This window comes from Panthera leo, chromosome C1 (genome assembly GCF_018350215.1).
Source record: "Panthera leo isolate Ple1 chromosome C1, P.leo_Ple1_pat1.1, whole genome shotgun sequence".
Taxonomy (NCBI): domain Eukaryota; kingdom Metazoa; phylum Chordata; class Mammalia; order Carnivora; family Felidae; genus Panthera; species Panthera leo.
Window position 1 is genome coordinate 165,851,333 of NC_056686.1, and position 17,839 is coordinate 165,869,171.

General features: G+C 39.3%; 1 protein-coding gene across 1 annotated transcript in view; it reads right to left on the reverse strand.

Moving 5' to 3' along the window:
* The window catches only part of TTN (titin), a 277,455-nt gene extending 261,816 nt beyond the window's left edge, over window positions 1-15,639 (reverse strand). Inside the window, 10 exon segments of the mRNA XM_042949268.1 lie at window positions 810-941; window positions 1,979-2,119; window positions 2,796-2,948; window positions 3,303-3,630; window positions 7,870-8,114; window positions 8,210-8,295; window positions 8,764-9,051; window positions 10,498-10,701; window positions 12,890-12,993; window positions 15,439-15,639. Of these exon segments, the coding sequence (XP_042805202.1) occupies window positions 810-941; window positions 1,979-2,119; window positions 2,796-2,948; window positions 3,303-3,630; window positions 7,870-8,114; window positions 8,210-8,295; window positions 8,764-9,051; window positions 10,498-10,701; window positions 12,890-12,980 (1,668 nt within the window). The 5' untranslated portion in view covers window positions 12,981-12,993; window positions 15,439-15,639.
* Between the last annotated feature and the right edge of the window lie 2,200 nt (window positions 15,640-17,839).

Below are 17,839 nucleotides of genomic sequence, written 5' to 3' on the forward strand. Positions count from 1 at the left end.
AATAGATGCTTCTTTCCTGACACGTTAAGGTTTGATGTCACATGTGGAAGAGAAGTGGACTTTAGTGACACAGGCTGTTCTCACGTGGCTGTATGGCACCAAAGCAGCAAAAGCTTTAAAGCATTTTCTTGAAGAAGTACCAGTCAACCCTGATGTCCAACATTTCCTCACTCTCCCTTGATATTTACATGGGAGTGTTCATGGCTGGTGTGTGTGTGTACACAACATGTCTTACAACCTAAGCGACTGAGGGCTCAGGCTATCCATTAAAAAACTGTACTGGGGGTAACTTGATTGGGGTGATATCTATCTTACACTTAAATATGCGCCAGAGGGATGCCTGGGTGACTTGGTTGGTTAAGCATCAGACTTTGGCTCAAGTCATGATCTCATGGTTTGTGAATTTGAGCCCCACATCCGCATCAGGTTTGCTGCTGTCAGCACGGAGCCTGCTTTAGATCCTCTGTCCCCTTTTCTCTCTGTCCCTCCCCATTTGAACTCTCTCTCTCTCTCTCTCTCAAAAAATAAACATTTCAAATAAGTAAAAAGTTATGCCCTAGAAATGTCATAGATGTGCCCCCAAACTGTTCTAGTAGACAATCTCCCCAAAATGGATCAATTGAGTGAAAAACTGCAATGAAAACAGAATTTCCATCATGAAAGAGTTTCCGTACTAGACAGAGAAACAACAAAAAGAAATACACACACAGGACTCCTCCATTTAGAGTTTCTGGTCATAGGGCACAGGCAGCTGGCTAGAATGCATTATTTGTCCATGAATTACAATGTAATGACAAAACTGGACTTACTGTTTCTTGAGTTACTTGTTTTTGTTCTTGCTTTGTAGTAATTTGTCCAGTTACTCTAGTTTCTTGTTCTTTGGCTTTGGTTGTAGAAATTACTACTTTTGGTACAAACGCTTTTTCAGTTTCTTTTCTTATCTGAAATCAATGATCAGAACAAACACTTATTGTCTCCTGATCTCGAATGGAAGTGACATAATGTTTATAAAATAGAAATTTGAAGAAAGGAGTAAAATCTTCTTTTTCTGGACAGATCACTAAATAAATTATCTCATTTGCCTCAATAGGACCACACTCCTTCTCTGCCTCAACCATAATTTATGCTGCTCAGGGGAAAAAAGGTTGATTTCAACACCATTATCTGAATTGGAGAGTTGTCTTCTTTGAAAAGACTTTCAATTTTTACTAATGGATATATGGCAATACTATTCTATGCCACTTCTGTCATCTAAAGGTTGATCTTAAAGAATAGGATATTAGAATGAAAGGCCTTAGAATTTGTCCGACCCTTTTATTTTATATATGAGAAATCAAGTATGGACAATTTACAATCTGCATTCATATGTTATTTTTGCTTTGAAAACTTTCTTAATTATGATGGTTTGGAATATATCAAGACTTACTTTTCTAAAACTGAGACATTACAGGGAGAAAGTTTTACACATATCTTGGGCAAGATGTTTTCCAAATCCTTAACCTTCCAAAGGAGGCTGTTTGGATCCGGATGCCTAAGGTGTGTGTGTGGGAGCGGGGAAGCAGTTTTCCCCTTTTGCCTCTTTGCCGTTCTCAGACATTATCCCTGGCGTTCAGGATCTCAGGGTTTAAAGGAGACGTGAAAGTTCATCTTCACAAGATGCCCAGGTGGCTCAGCTGATTAAGTGTCTGACTCTTGATTTCAGCTTGGGTCATGAGCTCACGGTTTGTGAGTTCCAGCCCTGCATAGGGCTCTGTGCTGACAATGTGGAACCTGCTTGGGGTTCTTTCTCTCTCTCTCTCTCTCTCTCTCTCTCTCTCTGCCCCTCCCTACTCATGCTGTCTCTCTCTTTCTCAAAATAAATGAATAAATAAGCTTTAAAGGAAAAAAAAAAAAAGAAAGTCATCTTCTCAAACCACCCAGCTGGCTCCGCTGGCTGAAAGCCTCACCAATTGTTTTTTTAAAAAAAATGTATTTTCACCTGTTCGTGAGTTACGTGCACCTGCTCTTGTTTTGTCGTAATTACTTCTCTGGTTCTTGATTTTAATTCTTGCTCCTTGGCTTTATCGGCAGCCACTACTACCTTAGTTACAGCAGTCTTCTTCTCTGCCTCCTTTTTAATCTGATTTTCAGAAGAGAAAGGAAGGAAATAGTTTCATGCACCTTATATAAAAACTTACAATAATAAATCAGGATAAAGACATAAACGTCACACAAGAGAGGATAAGGAGGAAAGCTAGAGTGATTTTAAACTACATAAAAAAAATCTATTCAAATAGGAGGTGGGAAATTATCCTCGATTTATAACACTTTTCAGCCATGAATCACATGTCACATTTGAGGTAAGTAAAAGCAAAGGTCTCTTGGGAAGGCTTAGAGAAAGGTAATGTTTGCCCTGCAATAGTGGTTTCTGTGCCTGGCTCTGCAACTGAACTCTGGATTGACCGGTCCAGAACTAGAGAAATGAATGCGCATACACTCCTCTTTGTTTGGTTGACTTTTTGGGCCACTCTTTGCCTGTCTTGACCCAGGACCACTTTGATACTTTGAATTCCTTCTCTGGCCTCCTGTACTAACTCTCTGATGGCTAACTCCTGTGTGTTTTCCTGCTGGACACGGACTAGGTAGTCAGGTAACTTCTCTCTCGAACACCCTGGGTATCTCAGGCCATCCGTTGCTCAGAGTGTCCTAGAAACCCGGGCCACATTGGGCTCAGGGCTGTCCTCAAAATGACTGGAGCACTGGTTTGCCATGGGATCGCTGCATGCAAAGCTCGTTCTGGCTGGCCACATGCATACCTGTTCTTGAGCAGGTTGGATGTGCGTGGCAGTCGTGGTTGTCCTCTGAGCAGTCTGCTCTACAGCGCTGATGACTGGTTCTCTCACTCTGGCCATATCAACAGCAGCAACGACGGTCGCAACAGCTGCACTTTTGTCAGTTTCTTGTTTCACCTGGATTGGAAATGACCAAGTCCCTTTTTAAAATGACATGCCCAGCAGCAAATACAAGAGTGCAATGGAAATGAGCAGCTCTAGTAAAGCATTCACGGGACAAGCATTTGTCATTGCCAAGAGATATAGGGCGTGTACCGTTAAACCCCGTATTTTATAAAAACCTGACAGATTAGAGCCTTCATCCCCATTAAAAATGATTTCACAAAGCACGAGCCAGATTTGGTCTTTAGTTTCTGTTATGTTCCCACGTGCATATGCATTTCCCCTCCAACCTCCAGAGACGGGGCTTCGTGGCAGGGTTCTGGCTGGAGAAAGCAGCCATGAAAGGAAACAGGACAGCTCTGACAGTACCTCTGCAGCACCAGTAGCCACAGCCCCGGCCGCGAACGCAGCACTGGCCGACACGCCGGCAGCAGCTCCCGCTCCTCCGCTGATGGTCACTTGCTCCTGGATCCCGTATCTCCCTTCCCATCTCTCTTCTGTTCTGATCTGGGTGGCGCTTGTCACCGTGGTTTCTCTCATCTCAGCCTCGGACGAAGCCACATAGCCCTCTTGCTTCCAAGGGGGAGGCACTTCGGGGCCTGTGGCCGTGCTGGGTGTTGGAGTCTTCCGCATGAGTAATGGAGACCTAACAGATCGGATGGGAGACGTGGAGATCCTCCCGGCCGGAGACACGGACCTGAAAACCCAAGGGCAGAGGTCAAGAATGCCAAGACGGAGAACTCCTCCTCGGGTCATCAGATTTGAATAATGGAAGGAAAATCTGGAAGTGTTTAAGGCAGAGTTTAAAAACCTGTGCCTCAATAACCGATTCAGAGGCTAACAATGTACTTGATTGAAAGTAATGTGTTTTAAATCTCAGTAAGCCTTAATCTTATCTTCTGTAATTCCGTAAGAGAATCAGACTGAATTCTAAGCTAAAGAATTCTGTGCCCTGCCCCACCTTCTCACCATTTAAAAAAAGTCACGGCAGCAGGAGGTCTTGAAAGACAGCCAAAGAAAGGACATGGTGAATATGGTAATCATAGCTCTCAATTTCTTTGCACTCTGAATTCTGGTGAGTGAGGGCATGTCAGACAGGTGTTGAACAAAGAAAGGTGTCTGTAATCAAAATGCTTGTGCAATTAATTCTAGGCTAAATACGTTACACCTTTCCTCATGGCTTTCACATGCCCACAGACTCTGTGAAGCTCCAGGCCAGGAGGAAGCATTCTTGGTACTTGGCTTTACAGAGCTTTTTAGGGCGTAGGCTGTGCAATGCACTGTGAAAACTGCCATTCTGGTCAAAACGTGTTGTGAACCGCTCTTCTTAATTTTCTCTGTGTTTACCTTCAGGCTCATTTTGTCGGACTCTGGACTTCTTTTAACATCCATGTAGCTACTGTGGTAACTGGCTATTTTGAAATCCAAGGATCCCACAGCGTTATTATTATTATTAAATTGATAAAGTGCTTCTTCCAAAATAGTTTTCATTGTTTTTTTTGTGTGTATATCCAAAGTGCAATAGCATCATTTGAAGAATCTAGGTGTAAATCCTGGCATTTACGGCCAAAAAAGACAGTCCCTGGTCTTCAGCAGTAATTCGAGGGGTTGACCAATTATTTTAAGACAGTTTTCATAATTTAATTCTTGATCAATTCTTAATTTTTCCCTCTAGGTGGCAGTATTGCCTTATCATTGAATTATAACTACTACCCATAGAAAAATGTTTATAAAAGCTCTCTGGCATTAAATGAAATGACTATTCTAATTAAGGTTGAAGATACAGCTGATATCTGCTCTAAATTACAGAGTAACTTAATAGTACACTAAAATATTAAACAGTTTCATGAGGAAATGTTTAGTCATTTTCCTGAAGAAGGGTTTTTCTTGGTGAAAATCAATTTACATTTTATAAATGAAGTTGTAATCAACTAAAGGGAAACCCAGGGGGACATGTCCCTATTTTAAAAGTGACTGCATTAGAAATATAACAAAGACAAGTTTAGAATAATGAGGGTCTACACCAACTGATGAAAAGCAAAGTGACATGTACTTCCAAGTTTCAACCTGTGCCTTACTCTTGCTGTTCACCATAAAGTGGGCTTATTTCAAAAAGAGTTAAAGACATGATTAGCAAGACTTGAGTGATTAGCAGCAGGCTGCAGGTAAGCCCATAACTGTGGAAAATCAATGTAATTTGTGTCATTATAGGAAAGTGCTTATTTTTGCTCTTACAATAAAAAGTCATCACCTGGTCACAGCTAGATACGTGTACCTTATTCAACAAAATATGTTTGCCTTACTCTACGACAAAAATCAAGATTAAACCATTAGGCATTTTAGGAAGGAGTCTATCTTGGATAACCATTATTTGCTCCACAAATTGCTATTTTTATTTCTTATTTGAAAGCAAATTTCAGGGACCAAGTAATGGGGATTGTTATTAATGAACTGCCAGAACTGCTAAGACAGTCAAAACGCTCCATGGAATCAGGAAAGCTCTGTAATTTTCAATGACCCTTAGGCTTGGATTAAAAATATAGTGAGGTTGTTATCTCCCTCAGATATTCACATTTGGCCTGTCTTGTGATTTCATGGTGTGCAAACTCAGAGCTAGCCTGAGACAGAACACTTTATTTATTTGATAGTCAGACATATTTTTAAAACTCAGCTTTTTGTTCAAGGCTTCATATTAGTGTTTGTCAGAACCATTAATTTTCAAAGTGGCCAATATAATAAAATTTGGAAAATATCTAGCATTTTTCATATATTTGTTGGACATGTACATTGTCTCCTGTGTGAAATGCTTGCCTTCTGTTCATTTTTTCCCATTTGTGTTGCTTATTTATTTCCTTTAAAAATTAATTTGTGGGGAGGGTGCCTGGGTGGCTCAGTCAGTTAAGTATCCAACTTTGGCTGAGGTCATGACCTTTGGCTGAGGTTCATAGGTTCCAGCCCGAGTGGAGTCTGCACTGTCAGTGTGGAGCCTGCTGGGGATTCTCTCCCTCTTTCTCTGCCCCTCCCCCACTCACACTTTCTCTCAAAATAAATAAACTTAAAAAAATAATTTGTGGAAGCTTTTTAATGCATTTGGCACTTAGTCATTTGTCGTAAGTATTGCAAACATGCCCCCCCTAGATCTACTGCTTGCATTTTGCTTCTATACGGGATCTTATCGAGCATCAACATATATAGTTGTTTAAGTTATGCACTGTTTCTGGCTTGTACCATTCATATTGTAGCTATAGTATATTTGATACAATACTTTTATGGCAGAGGCAATGAAATATCTTGAGGAAGAGGCACTTCTAAAATATTTTCGCAAATGCACTGCTTGGCTTAGCAATGACCTTACTTTTGCCATACATACATTTTTATTTTTGTATAATTGAATCTCTAAATCTATTTTTAAAAGCTCTCCCCTACAAATGTTTCCCCAAATACTCTCATTTTTTTTAGTTTTTATTTTTTAATTTAGCTTTTTAGTCAGGCTGAGATTTATTTTGTACATGGTTTGAGGTAGAGATTAATATTTGTTTTCTTCCAAATGGATGGCTAATCAGGCCAGCACTCTTTATCAAGTAAAATACCCTTTCCCCCACTGACCTGAAAAGTCAGTTTGATTAAAAATGGAATTTCCAGATACTTGAATCTATTTCTAGATGTTTTGTTTTGCTTCCCTAATATGTTTTTTATTCACCTACCAATACCATACTGTTTTGATTTCAGTAACTCAAATAAGTTTGAAAATTTTTAGGTCAGCTATCTGGCTATTTTCCTTTTAAAATTTTTCTTGGCAGGGGAGTTTTCTCTACATTAAAAAAAGTCATAGGGGTGTCTAGGTGGCTCAGTTGGTTAAGTGCCCGACTCAGTTTTGGCTCAGGTCATGATCTCACGGTTGGTGAGTTTGAGCTCTGTGCTGACAGCATGGAGCCTGCTTGGGATTCTCTCTCTCTCTCTCTCTCTCTCTCTCTCTCTCTCTTTCTCTCTCTCTGCCCCTCCCCTGCTCATGCTCTCTCTCAAAATAAATAAATAAATATGAAAAAAAAATTTTAATCATATAAATTGGCTAAGAACACTCTTCTAATTCACTCCAAACTGTGTACATTTTTCTGATCATCATATTAAAAACTTCAGCAGGTTAAGCCAAGTTCCAAAGTTTCAAATTTGTTATGGATAATTTACACTTGATTATATAATTTCTGAGCCCTGATGATACATGCTCACTTTCTAAAATACTTCCATATTAACTAAGCATAGAAACCGATTTTATTTTCCACATAAAATGACATAAACATGCACAATATTTAGAAGACTTTACTTATTACCAGAGCATAAGAACATTTGTATAATTATTTTCTATTTACAAGGAACCTTTAATTATCTCACTGGATCTTCACAACACACCTTGAGATCTTTCTTGTCGTGATTTTCTTTAATTTATAAATGGTATGACTAAGACCTTAAGCAAATTATTTAATTTCTTTGGCTCCACTCAACTTGCCTAACTATAAAATTAGGAATGATAATTCGTAGAGGTTGCTACGACTATTTAATGAGATAATATGTATAGAATGCCAACCAAATGTCTGATTGAGAGAAAGCGGTCAATATACAGTAGTGACTATGTCAGGTTGATTGAACATCGGGCTTCCAACCCTAAATTCTGTGCTCTTTTTATTTTGCTGCTTTCTCTTGGCCCCTAATGCAGATATTTGTTAAATGGAATACAAATAGGAATTCAGAAATGGGGTTTATAAAGTCTTCCAATTTACCTGTGGACAGTGAGGATTTGTGAAAATCGTATTCAGCACCTTTCGGCTTACCTCCTTTATCACGTGCTACGTTTTTTATTGCTTCCTTCTATTTCTCTTCTTGCTGGATGAAACCTAATTGAAAAATGCATAGTGACTTGCTCTCCTTTGAAAGGCTTTACCTGACAGGAGATGGGGTTGGTGCCCGCACATGTCTGACCGGGGAAGGAGAGTGTCTGATGGGCGATGGGGACTGCTGTCGAGCCAGCTGTGCTTTGGCAGCAATGGAGGGTGGTGTGGGAGACCTTGACTTTGGCTTAGGAGGGATCCTGGGAGGTGTTTTATGTGGCAGCTGTTGCCCAGCGGCACCATCTATGACCATCTCAACTGTTGCAATTGATCTGGCATCAAAGTGGGCTTCAATCTTCTGTAAAAGAAGAAAACAAAGCCCACGTTGAGGAGGAATAGTTGGTGAAGCCACAATCTGAAATCGGTTTGAAAACCGATAGTATAGAAAAGTACCTTTTCAGTTCGGGTCTGTCTTGTTTCTGAAATCTGAGCAGTCGAAACAATTGTCTTTGTCTTTTTAGCGGGTACTACTTCTTCACCTGTCAGAAGGGAAAGACAGGTGTTTAGCAGGGCGACCCATTTCTAAAGAGATTATGTTAATTCTGTCTATGAAGTCAGTAACATTTTCTAGGTATTTTGATGGAGAAAAATGCATAAGGTTTTGGATTTTGCATTAATATACATCAGGTTTTAAAATACAATATGTTCATTATTGGGTAAGAATTTACTTAGAACCGTATTTTTTCACATCCATTATTGGTCAACAATTTGAAAACACAGATGACTCAGCTGAGAGACTTTCTAGCTTCTAATGGGCTTAGTAAACACAGATTGCTTCAATGATTATGAGCTCCTGCTTGGAATCTCAGAGACTTTTCACCCATGCTGAAAAGCCTGCTTTTCTGCTCGCAGGTTCCCCAAAGCCTTCGAGGGGAGCCAGGACGGCCTCTGGCTCCACTTCCTCCTAGATCAGCACTCTCTCCTCCCTGTTAGTCTCCAGCACGCACCTTGAACCAGTAATTCGGCAGTGGAAGTAGCTCTTCCAACGCTATTGGTGGCATTTACTGAATAGGTCCCGGAGTCTTCGGGGTATGCTTCTGCAATCAGTAAGCTGTAGAGGTCGCCTTCTTGTGAAATTTGAAAATCAAGGGAGCTCTGGATTTCGGCTCCGTCCCGGTAGAACTTCACCACAGGTGTAGGGATTCCGGTCACTCTCACTTGGAGTCGCACTTGGCTTCCTTGTCTCACGGTCATGCTCTGCAGTCGTTGAACAAAGTTGGGTGGTGCTGTCTCTGCTGCAGGGGGAAGGGAGGAAAATCAGCACTGCAAGCCAGGGTGCTCCAAATAGGTTATTTTTAAACGATCACAGCTCCGTTTCCAAAATGAGGCGATGACTCTCTGAACCAAACAACCTTGACTGTCCTTGAGCCCAGCTCATGCATATGACAGCGAAAAAGGAGCCAGAAGATGGCAGAAGGCAATCCCACAACCATATTTTATCATATTCGCTTTGTTTAGTTTGGCAGTTCTAGGCCACCACAATTTTTTTTTTTAAAAAGCCTAGATGTCATTATAACATTTTTAGAGAATATTTTGGACACATCTTCCCAACCTCACATCTAGCACTATATTAACATGTTAAAATAATTTCTGTATATTTCAGTAAGTTGCATTAAAATGAATCCCAATGGCTGTGATAAGTGTACCCGTGACTTATAGAATCATTAAATTTTAATTTAATGTTAAAAATCCTAAATTACCTCCAAATTGATTAGTATTCAAATAACCCAAATATTTACTTGCATTTAAAATGTTAATCTAAATAGTGACATGATTTAATGTTAGTTAGGCTACAGAAAGGGGATTATTTGGTTAATTACACTGAAAGAAATTTTTAGGAATGTGAAGAGAGAATGGGATTAACTTTGACATGTATTTGAGTAATAAACAACCTGTCACCCCTGTGAATTTTCCATTTCTGGATTTTCCGGATAAATGTTAAAGTTCACACGCGATGTTCTTGATACACCTTGTGTTTAGATCAGTAACAGTCCTATACTTGAACATGCCGGCAGCATAGTTTATTGGATAATTATATATAACGTTCCGTAGCTGGTTATGCAGGTACTGTTTCTAGCGTGTAAAGTAAGGCGATGTTTCATGTATTAATGTCTTACCAGGAAGTAAAGGATGAAGGAAAATGACAGAGGCCATGAAGAATAAGTAGTAACTTTTCCGAGGTAACTGCGTCATGCATTTGCCTTTTTCTGTGTAATGTCTACCGTGTACTATTATTAGAAATGGAAAGTAAGTGAAGCATTATTGAACTTTATAGTCGAGAGCAGTTTTCTTAAATGGGTGGTCTGTGAAGACTTGCCTCAGTATCATCTAGGAGCTTGTTAAAGCGTAAATTCTTGATGATGTACCTGTTTCCTTAGTAGGCTTATAAACAAGGCTTTAAGCTTTTCCGCTTGCTCAGAAACATGGTTTTTAATATTTCCTTAATATATTCTTGAGTGTTTAACATGTGTATAGAGGAAATGTTCTCAGCCACTTTTGTGCTGTCTTTTGAGAGGAAAATTGAGGCAAACAACTTTGCTATCAATTGAGCCTCCTGGGCCCCTCTCTAGATTTTAGCCACATCTACTTGTCCCTCAGTAGCTCTTCCTGGACCTCCTTTCCCGTGTGCTGGAGAGGCCCTGGGGGCAGAGCAGAGGACAGATGCGTCCCCTCCAGCCTACCTGTCACGAGAAGCTCAGCAGTACTAGTCGCTTGTCCAGATCCATTGGTGGCTCTCAGGGAGTATCTTCCACTGTTGGCTTTAGTCACGGCGGGGATCGTCAGTCTAGCGCGGCCATCGCTAAAGGAGATCTGCACGCCGGGCAGAGTGGAAGTGGAAATTGCCTGGCCATCCCTAAACCAGCTCACCTCAGGAACTGGGAAACCTGGAGCACAAATACAATTCATCTTTATGTTGGAATGGGGCTCTGCAATGTCCTCTGCTCTGTGCTGCTGTGTTCACCATCTTGTCCTAATGGTATGAGCTCCCCAGAGTGTAAGGCCATTTAATGATGAGGAAAACCTGACAGCCACACGATGAAAGGGTCAACTTGCAGACAACGAGGAGGTCTGTGGGTTCATGTAGAGGTCAATACCTTCATTTAATAGGGAAGGAGACTGAGACCAAAAGAGGCTCAGTGATTTTTCCAAGGTCCCTCGGCCAGCAGTGGCACATGGACGATTAGAATCTCCAGCTCCTGCCCCCCTGTCCCAGGTTCTCCCTGATGCAATTTAACGGATGGCATTAAAATCATGAAAGGGATTTATAGAAGTGCAGAGCCAAGGAAACTTTGAAATAAAAAGTAACTGTTGTCCTCTTCAAAAACAAAGAGCAAAAGCAGCAAAGGGTCCAAAAGCACTGCCTAGCAAGCACGAGAGGTCAAGCCCGTCCGTGTCCGCCCTCTGTGGTTGCAGGGACACTGTCTCCTCGAACTCTCCTGCCTTTCAAATGTGTAATCAGCAAAAAACGCCAAAGTGCAGAGAGAGACGGGGTCTCATATAAATGACACAAAGCCAAAACTAGTCTTACAGAACATGTATACTTGGAGTTGCAGGTAGAGAAGGCAAATTCTCTTCAATTGTCACAAATTGTGGAGCTAAGAACCACGTGTACGTGGTTTGATATTTTAAGGATAGTAACATTCTGTACATTCAGAAGGCATGAGGCAAATTCAGAGCATGGTTTATTTTATTTTATATTAAACTGAGGTGGAGAAAATCAAGAGAACATTTGTTTCATTGTCCTTACGTGAACCCATCTCCCACCATGACCAAGGGAATAGTTTATTTGCCTAATTCATGAATATCAAGTATCTTCAGTGCTGTTTTCCTGAGAATTTATTAGCACGGAGTGTGAAGGAATAAGAGGCTATGGGGAAGCAAGATCCCACTAACTTCATAAACAGGCAAAATTCCCACTGAAGCCAATTGCGTTCAGCTCAGTTCAAAAGTTACTGAGTGTTACAAGGTAAATAAATGTATTATTGTAAAGTCAGAGTTTATCATGCGTGAGAAGAATGGAGTTGGTCTCTATATGCATACACAATGGAAAATGAAGAATGACTATAGGATATTTGTGCAGTGTAAAGGTCTTATCCAGTTAGGAAGAAGATTGCTACATAAAATAGAAAAAATGAAAGGAAAAAGAAAGGAAAAGGAAATCTTATTTTATATCTTTATTATAAGCCAAAAAATATAAAAAGAGGGATAGTGCACCATGGAGGTGCATCAAGCTTGATTTTTAATCAATCCATATAATTTTATAGGACCAGTTACGATACTGCAGACAATATTGATTAAATAATTTTGAAATTATTTACAATGTAGTTTGTAGATTACCCTCATTTTTTTTCCAGAAGACAGTAAGTCCCAGAAATCATGCATTTTTTGGAACCACCTCTAATATGAGTTATGAAGAAGAAAAAGGGGGGAAAAACCAGAAGAACTTTCTTTTAAATAAAATTCTAAAGTCAATGTTTATTTCTCTTTAATATATAGACCAGGGTGGCATATACTATTTTTTGTTATTTCCAAAAGATTGGAAAACCTTTTAATTCACTAGAATCACTTAATAAAGATTGAATATACAAGAATAAAATAATTAGGAGTTAGCGCAACACTGAAAGTTTTCTGCTTCTTATAAAGTCCAATGTATTGTTATTTCCCATTGTCTGGCACAGAGCAGTCAGCCCCAGGCTACTTGCCCCGCAGCTCCATGGCTGGCCCCCTACTGGGCTTCAGTTCTTGGCTTGCAGTCTGGCTCTGCAGCTGAACCCAAATATAGAATGACCAGATTTGGTTGTACTTAGCTGCTGGATTCTGACAGCAATTTTAATCCAATGCTAATTATTTTGCTCTGTGGAATTATAAAAATGAATAAAACATTTTTAAGCCATTATATTGTCAGATTTTGTCAGTACTCTGTGAACGGTATACCCTTATAATGGCCCTCCATACAGTTGGACCAATTTTACAAAGCGGAAACATGGCTTAAACTTGGTGTCAGGTCATACAGCCAAGTTAAGGTACTGGGGAGAAGATGGACAAAAGGAAAGTGTGAAGGTGTGAGCTTACCACTAATGTGAGCCTCAAAGGTTGCGGTACTACCCTCCAGTACCACAACGCTTTGTAACGGCTGCTTAAACGTCGGTGCTTGAGTGGTCATCTTTTTAGGCACTCTGAAAAGGAACATAAAATAAGTTAGAATGTCACAGCTAAGGGCCACTCTGGAGCTACTTTGTAATGGCAGAGACACACATTTTCAAAGAGATTGCTCCTTAGGTCGTCTGTGGGCCTAGAGTGATGGGTAGGCCTTCTCCTTTGTGGCTTGAATTTGAACATGGGCCCCTGTCTGAATTGACCTGAAGCTAACAGAGTAAGAAGTCTAAAGAGAAATGGGAAAAAATTCAGGAGAGCAGAGCAAGGAGTGTCCTCTAGTGGTCAAAGAGGGAAATTCAGTCTTACCAAACGTGGGACACCAAGGTGAGAGAAAGAGGGAAAGTTGGAATTTGTGGGGGTAGAGAAGAACAATAAAAGATGTGTGGAAAGAATAGAATGAATCTGTGCATCAGTTCAATGGTTGAGAGACAATAATTAAAAAAAATTCCTTCCTCCCAATATCTTTTACTCACTATATCTCCATTTATAAAGTTGACATAGTTTCAGGCAGTATTACTTCAGGAAATCTTGGTGGCTACTTAAAATAGTCACCAACACTAAAAATTTGAACTTTGCAATTCTTTCCTTACTTGGAAAGTTCTGGAAAGTCTTGGTCACTATGCAAACCTTTCACAGACAGCATATAGTGCAGTCTATTTCTAATATTTCTTCACATTGTAACTGCTCAATAAATGTTGCTCCTGCTGAACTGCATAGGAACATTTAAACTCATGTGAGCAGGCCAACTTTTATACAGATCTGAAAGAAAAATACTGACTTGAGTACTTAATAAGGAACAAGGTACAAACCTGAAAAATGGAATGCTGATGTGAAGTGTAAATGAAGTTAAAAGCCCCATGCTTTCTTAACACGAATATTCAAAACCAAAGAAATGAATATGAAATTTGCAGCTAGGTCCTTTTTTAGTGGGAGAAAGTATTTTGTTCATAAGTTCCAGAGAGATTGTGAAGAATTTTCTGATGCATAAATACCTTATATTCAATTGTCAGTTACTTCATTCCCGATTTTCACAAAATTCCCTGTTCACTACGACTTTATGGAAAAATAATTTTTCTAGAAAATTCTGTACCGGAAACCCATGGGGGAGGGGAAGGAAAAAAAAAAAAAAAAAAAGAGGTTAGAGTGGGAGAGAGCCAAAGCATAAGAGACTGTTAAAAACTGAGAACAAACTGAGGGTTGATGGGGGGTGGGAGGGAGGGCAGGGTGGGTGATGGGTATTGAGGAGGGCACCTTTTGGGATGAGCACTGGGTGTTGTATGGAAACCAATTTGACAGTAAATTTCATATATTAAAAATAAATAAATAAATAAATAAATAAATAAAAAGAAAATTCTGTACCTTATTCTTTAGTTAAAAGAAAATGAAACCAGAATTCTGAGCCAATAAAATTTACACTTGGAAAATTCAAATAATATCCCCAAGTTTTTGTGAATCTTTTGCCAAGAACTCCATATGGCATATTACATTGAGGACAAATAACTTTTTGTGTCTAACTTCCTCTGTTTACAACCTAGTGCATCTTCTAAAAATAGCTGTATTCTTTGACACCATTTATGTATTATATACCAATGTATTTACAGGCATTTATAATTAGTAATCTAAATCCAGGAAGATGGGAAGTCAAAACGTATTTAGATATTAAGTCTTTAAAATACTATTTCTTACCCTCAACACCAACATTTAGCTCATATATAACTTGCTTACGAACTAAATTAAAATGCATAATGAGATCCTGAGTCTTTTCTAAAACTATGATATAGCTTTCCCCCCAAATTTCTAAATATATTACAATTATCTTATCTAAATTGGCCTTTTATTCTTATTGGATAGGTAACTTTTGTTGTTTTAGCACTTGCTCTTGAAAGGCCTTTGTGTAATTGGGGCTGAAGGTATGCATCTAAAATGTCATGCTCCCAAAATAAACTCTCCAGTGTTGACTGACAGCAGGCAAGTGTTTTGTCACTGTCCCGCAACTGATACCTCAGCAGTTGATTCCCTTAAAAAGTCATCAGGGTGTAGCTGATGCCACATGCATTTTATCAGAGCTATTCTTGGTGTGTCTCACTTTATCACTGAGTAATATAACCTTGAACACTCTCAACAGACAAAGAGTCTATAACAGAAACAAACATTTCTATCACCATTTCTGACCTCAACTTTAACACTTTTAGAGTAGTAGGTGGATCTAAACAATTTGAATCATCGACTGTGCTGATACGCTACAGCGTTGAACTTTTTAAAGAAAATGGATTCAAATAATTGAAATTCAAATTCAAATAATTCAAATAACAGAACAGTAACAGCGACAAGTAGACAAACACTTCTGCGTCGGAACGTTTCATACATTAGAACAAAAGTTTGAATTGGGAACTAGAAATCAAGAAGGAAGGGACCCTATTGTTAAAAAAAAAAAAAGAAGAAAAAAAAGTAAAGATGCTGCTCACCTGATTTCTCAAGAGTGCCCAAAAAGGGTGGGACTAAGCCCAAGGTTGCTTCTGAAACGACGTCCTATCTAGAGTTGGTTTTCTCGACCATCTCCGACATGAATCGGTGAGCCTCTAAACTTAAAAACAAAACTACACAGTCAAGACTGTGCAGTTTTGTTTTTCTATGCAATCCCTACACCCGAGGCGAGGCTGGGAATGCACGACTGCTCAAGAGCCAGGGCTGGGCTCTGCCCTTTTATTTACCAGATCTGCTGACAGCCCCACATCCCTAGGGCAGGCCCCTGGGTGATTGGCTGTCTTAGGAAAGCATGATGGGAAAGGGACCTATTTGGTGGTGTCACAGACCACCTGTTCTTCTGATTGGCAGTGCTAAATTTAGCATCTCAAAAGAGGCTTTACCAAGGAAATAGAAGTGTATTTAAAGAACAACTATTGAGGCTGAGAGAAGAGCATTTGTTAACATCTGCAAACACTGATTTGAGACTTTGTGGCAATAGCAGGCATTTGTGGGCAGTTATATAAAATAGCCTTTTACCTGACGGGCCTGACCTTGTGAGTCAGGCCCCGCTCCTCTTCCCTTCCCCCACACAACCAACCAAATGTACCTGTCAATCAAGACAGCAGATGAGGGAATCTATCTCATGCATTAGACTTCACCTTCTTTGAAGAATGAGTGCCTCTAAACTTTAGCATTGAGAGAGCTCATTTACACTATCTACATTCTCCAGAATCCACTTGTACTTTAGGAAGAATTAAGTCAATGTTAATGAGCTAAGTGTTTATACGGCCCTGCAAGACATAATGTGGAATGACAAAATCTGAACTCTGCTTAGATTTAGTCCATGCAGTATAATGATTTCACTTTTTTTTTCAGATTTCATATCTTTCTGGCATTAATATTTACAAATGTGCATGCGCTGTTTCTTAACAAGTAGCGAACTCTTCTGTTTAAATCATCCATAGGGTTCTTTTTTCCAGACACATGAAGGCTGCTTTACTTATCTCTGGAGTTTGCTGTTACTAATGGGAAGTGGTTAGGAAATGATATAGTTGCTATTTTAGGACTGAATTTAATTTCAAGCAAGAGATATTTCAAATAGAAAAGAGCATACCAAAAGATCTTTATAATGGTTCAGCCAAGAGATTTGTAAAACTTCACTAAGAGGGAAGAAAATTGTCTTGTTGGTAATGGAGAAAGACTTTGTTTAATAAAATAGACAAAAATTTTAAAATTTAAGCTCAGTTTATTTGTGTTTTTAGTAAAAATGTTCTGGGTTGTGGAAGAACATGGCCATGCATCAGACTTTTCAACTTCTTGCATATTTCATACTTTATAACTATTTATGTCATGATTAATTTATTAACATTGAACAGTGCTAAACTATACTGGAAAACTAGTGTAGTACAATTATATACATAAGATGACACCATGTATTTACTTAAAAATCATCTCCTTTACTTCGGAGGTGATATCTATATTGGTGGCATCATTTTTCCCTCTATTGACTCTACCTTCAATAATCCTGTTTGATTGACTTTTTCAGAAACAACTAGTTTCATGTCGTATGTCTTAAAAAATATTCTCAAGAAGAGACTCATGTTACAGGCAAGCTGCCAGTCATAAAGCAAAGTAAGACTAGAAATGTGTGACCTCTCTGATTTGGGGTGTTCACCAATTGGCTATCTATTTAAAATGTGCTTGTGCACGTGTGTGTGTGTGGTGTGCATGTATGTATATTTTTTAGGTTCATTTGATCTAATGTGAAGCATGTTAATGTCTTGTTATTTTTGTTGGAACCAAAGTCAAAGCCCTTTATTTCTTCTGGGAACTAGAGGGAACGAATGGGTAGAATCTTGAAGCTTGCGTCATCTGGTGCAAGCTGGTGCAATTCAGGGAGCTCAAGAGCTGGGAAAATGGGCCATATATTATAAACATAAGGTCCAGTGTCTGCCTCCAAAGTTTTTTGTCTATTCACTGTTCCTGAACATTTCTAGACTTTGCAGTATTGTCAAGATCCTTGCCTTTTGATATTTACATCCTTATGTGACATTCGGAGTTAAGAAAGAAAGGAAGATAGGAAAGAGGAAGGAAAGAAGGAAGGAAGAAATAAGGAAAGGACTAGTAAGTAAATAACTAACATACTAGTCTAGAAAGAAGCTATATTATTTTGGATTAGTGAACAGTAGTGGACAGCACATGATATCATGGTAAGCATTAGTTTTAAAATTAAGTATGCCATAGTTGGAATATAGTAAGCTAGCCCAGTGGAAACCAAATACTACTCAGTTTTGAGGAGTTTGCTGATGCAGTAAGATCTTAATTTACCACCCTAACAGTGGAGCAGAGTCCCATAGATAATCCAAAACAGCTGATAGTTCAAATATAATGCCTACTTAG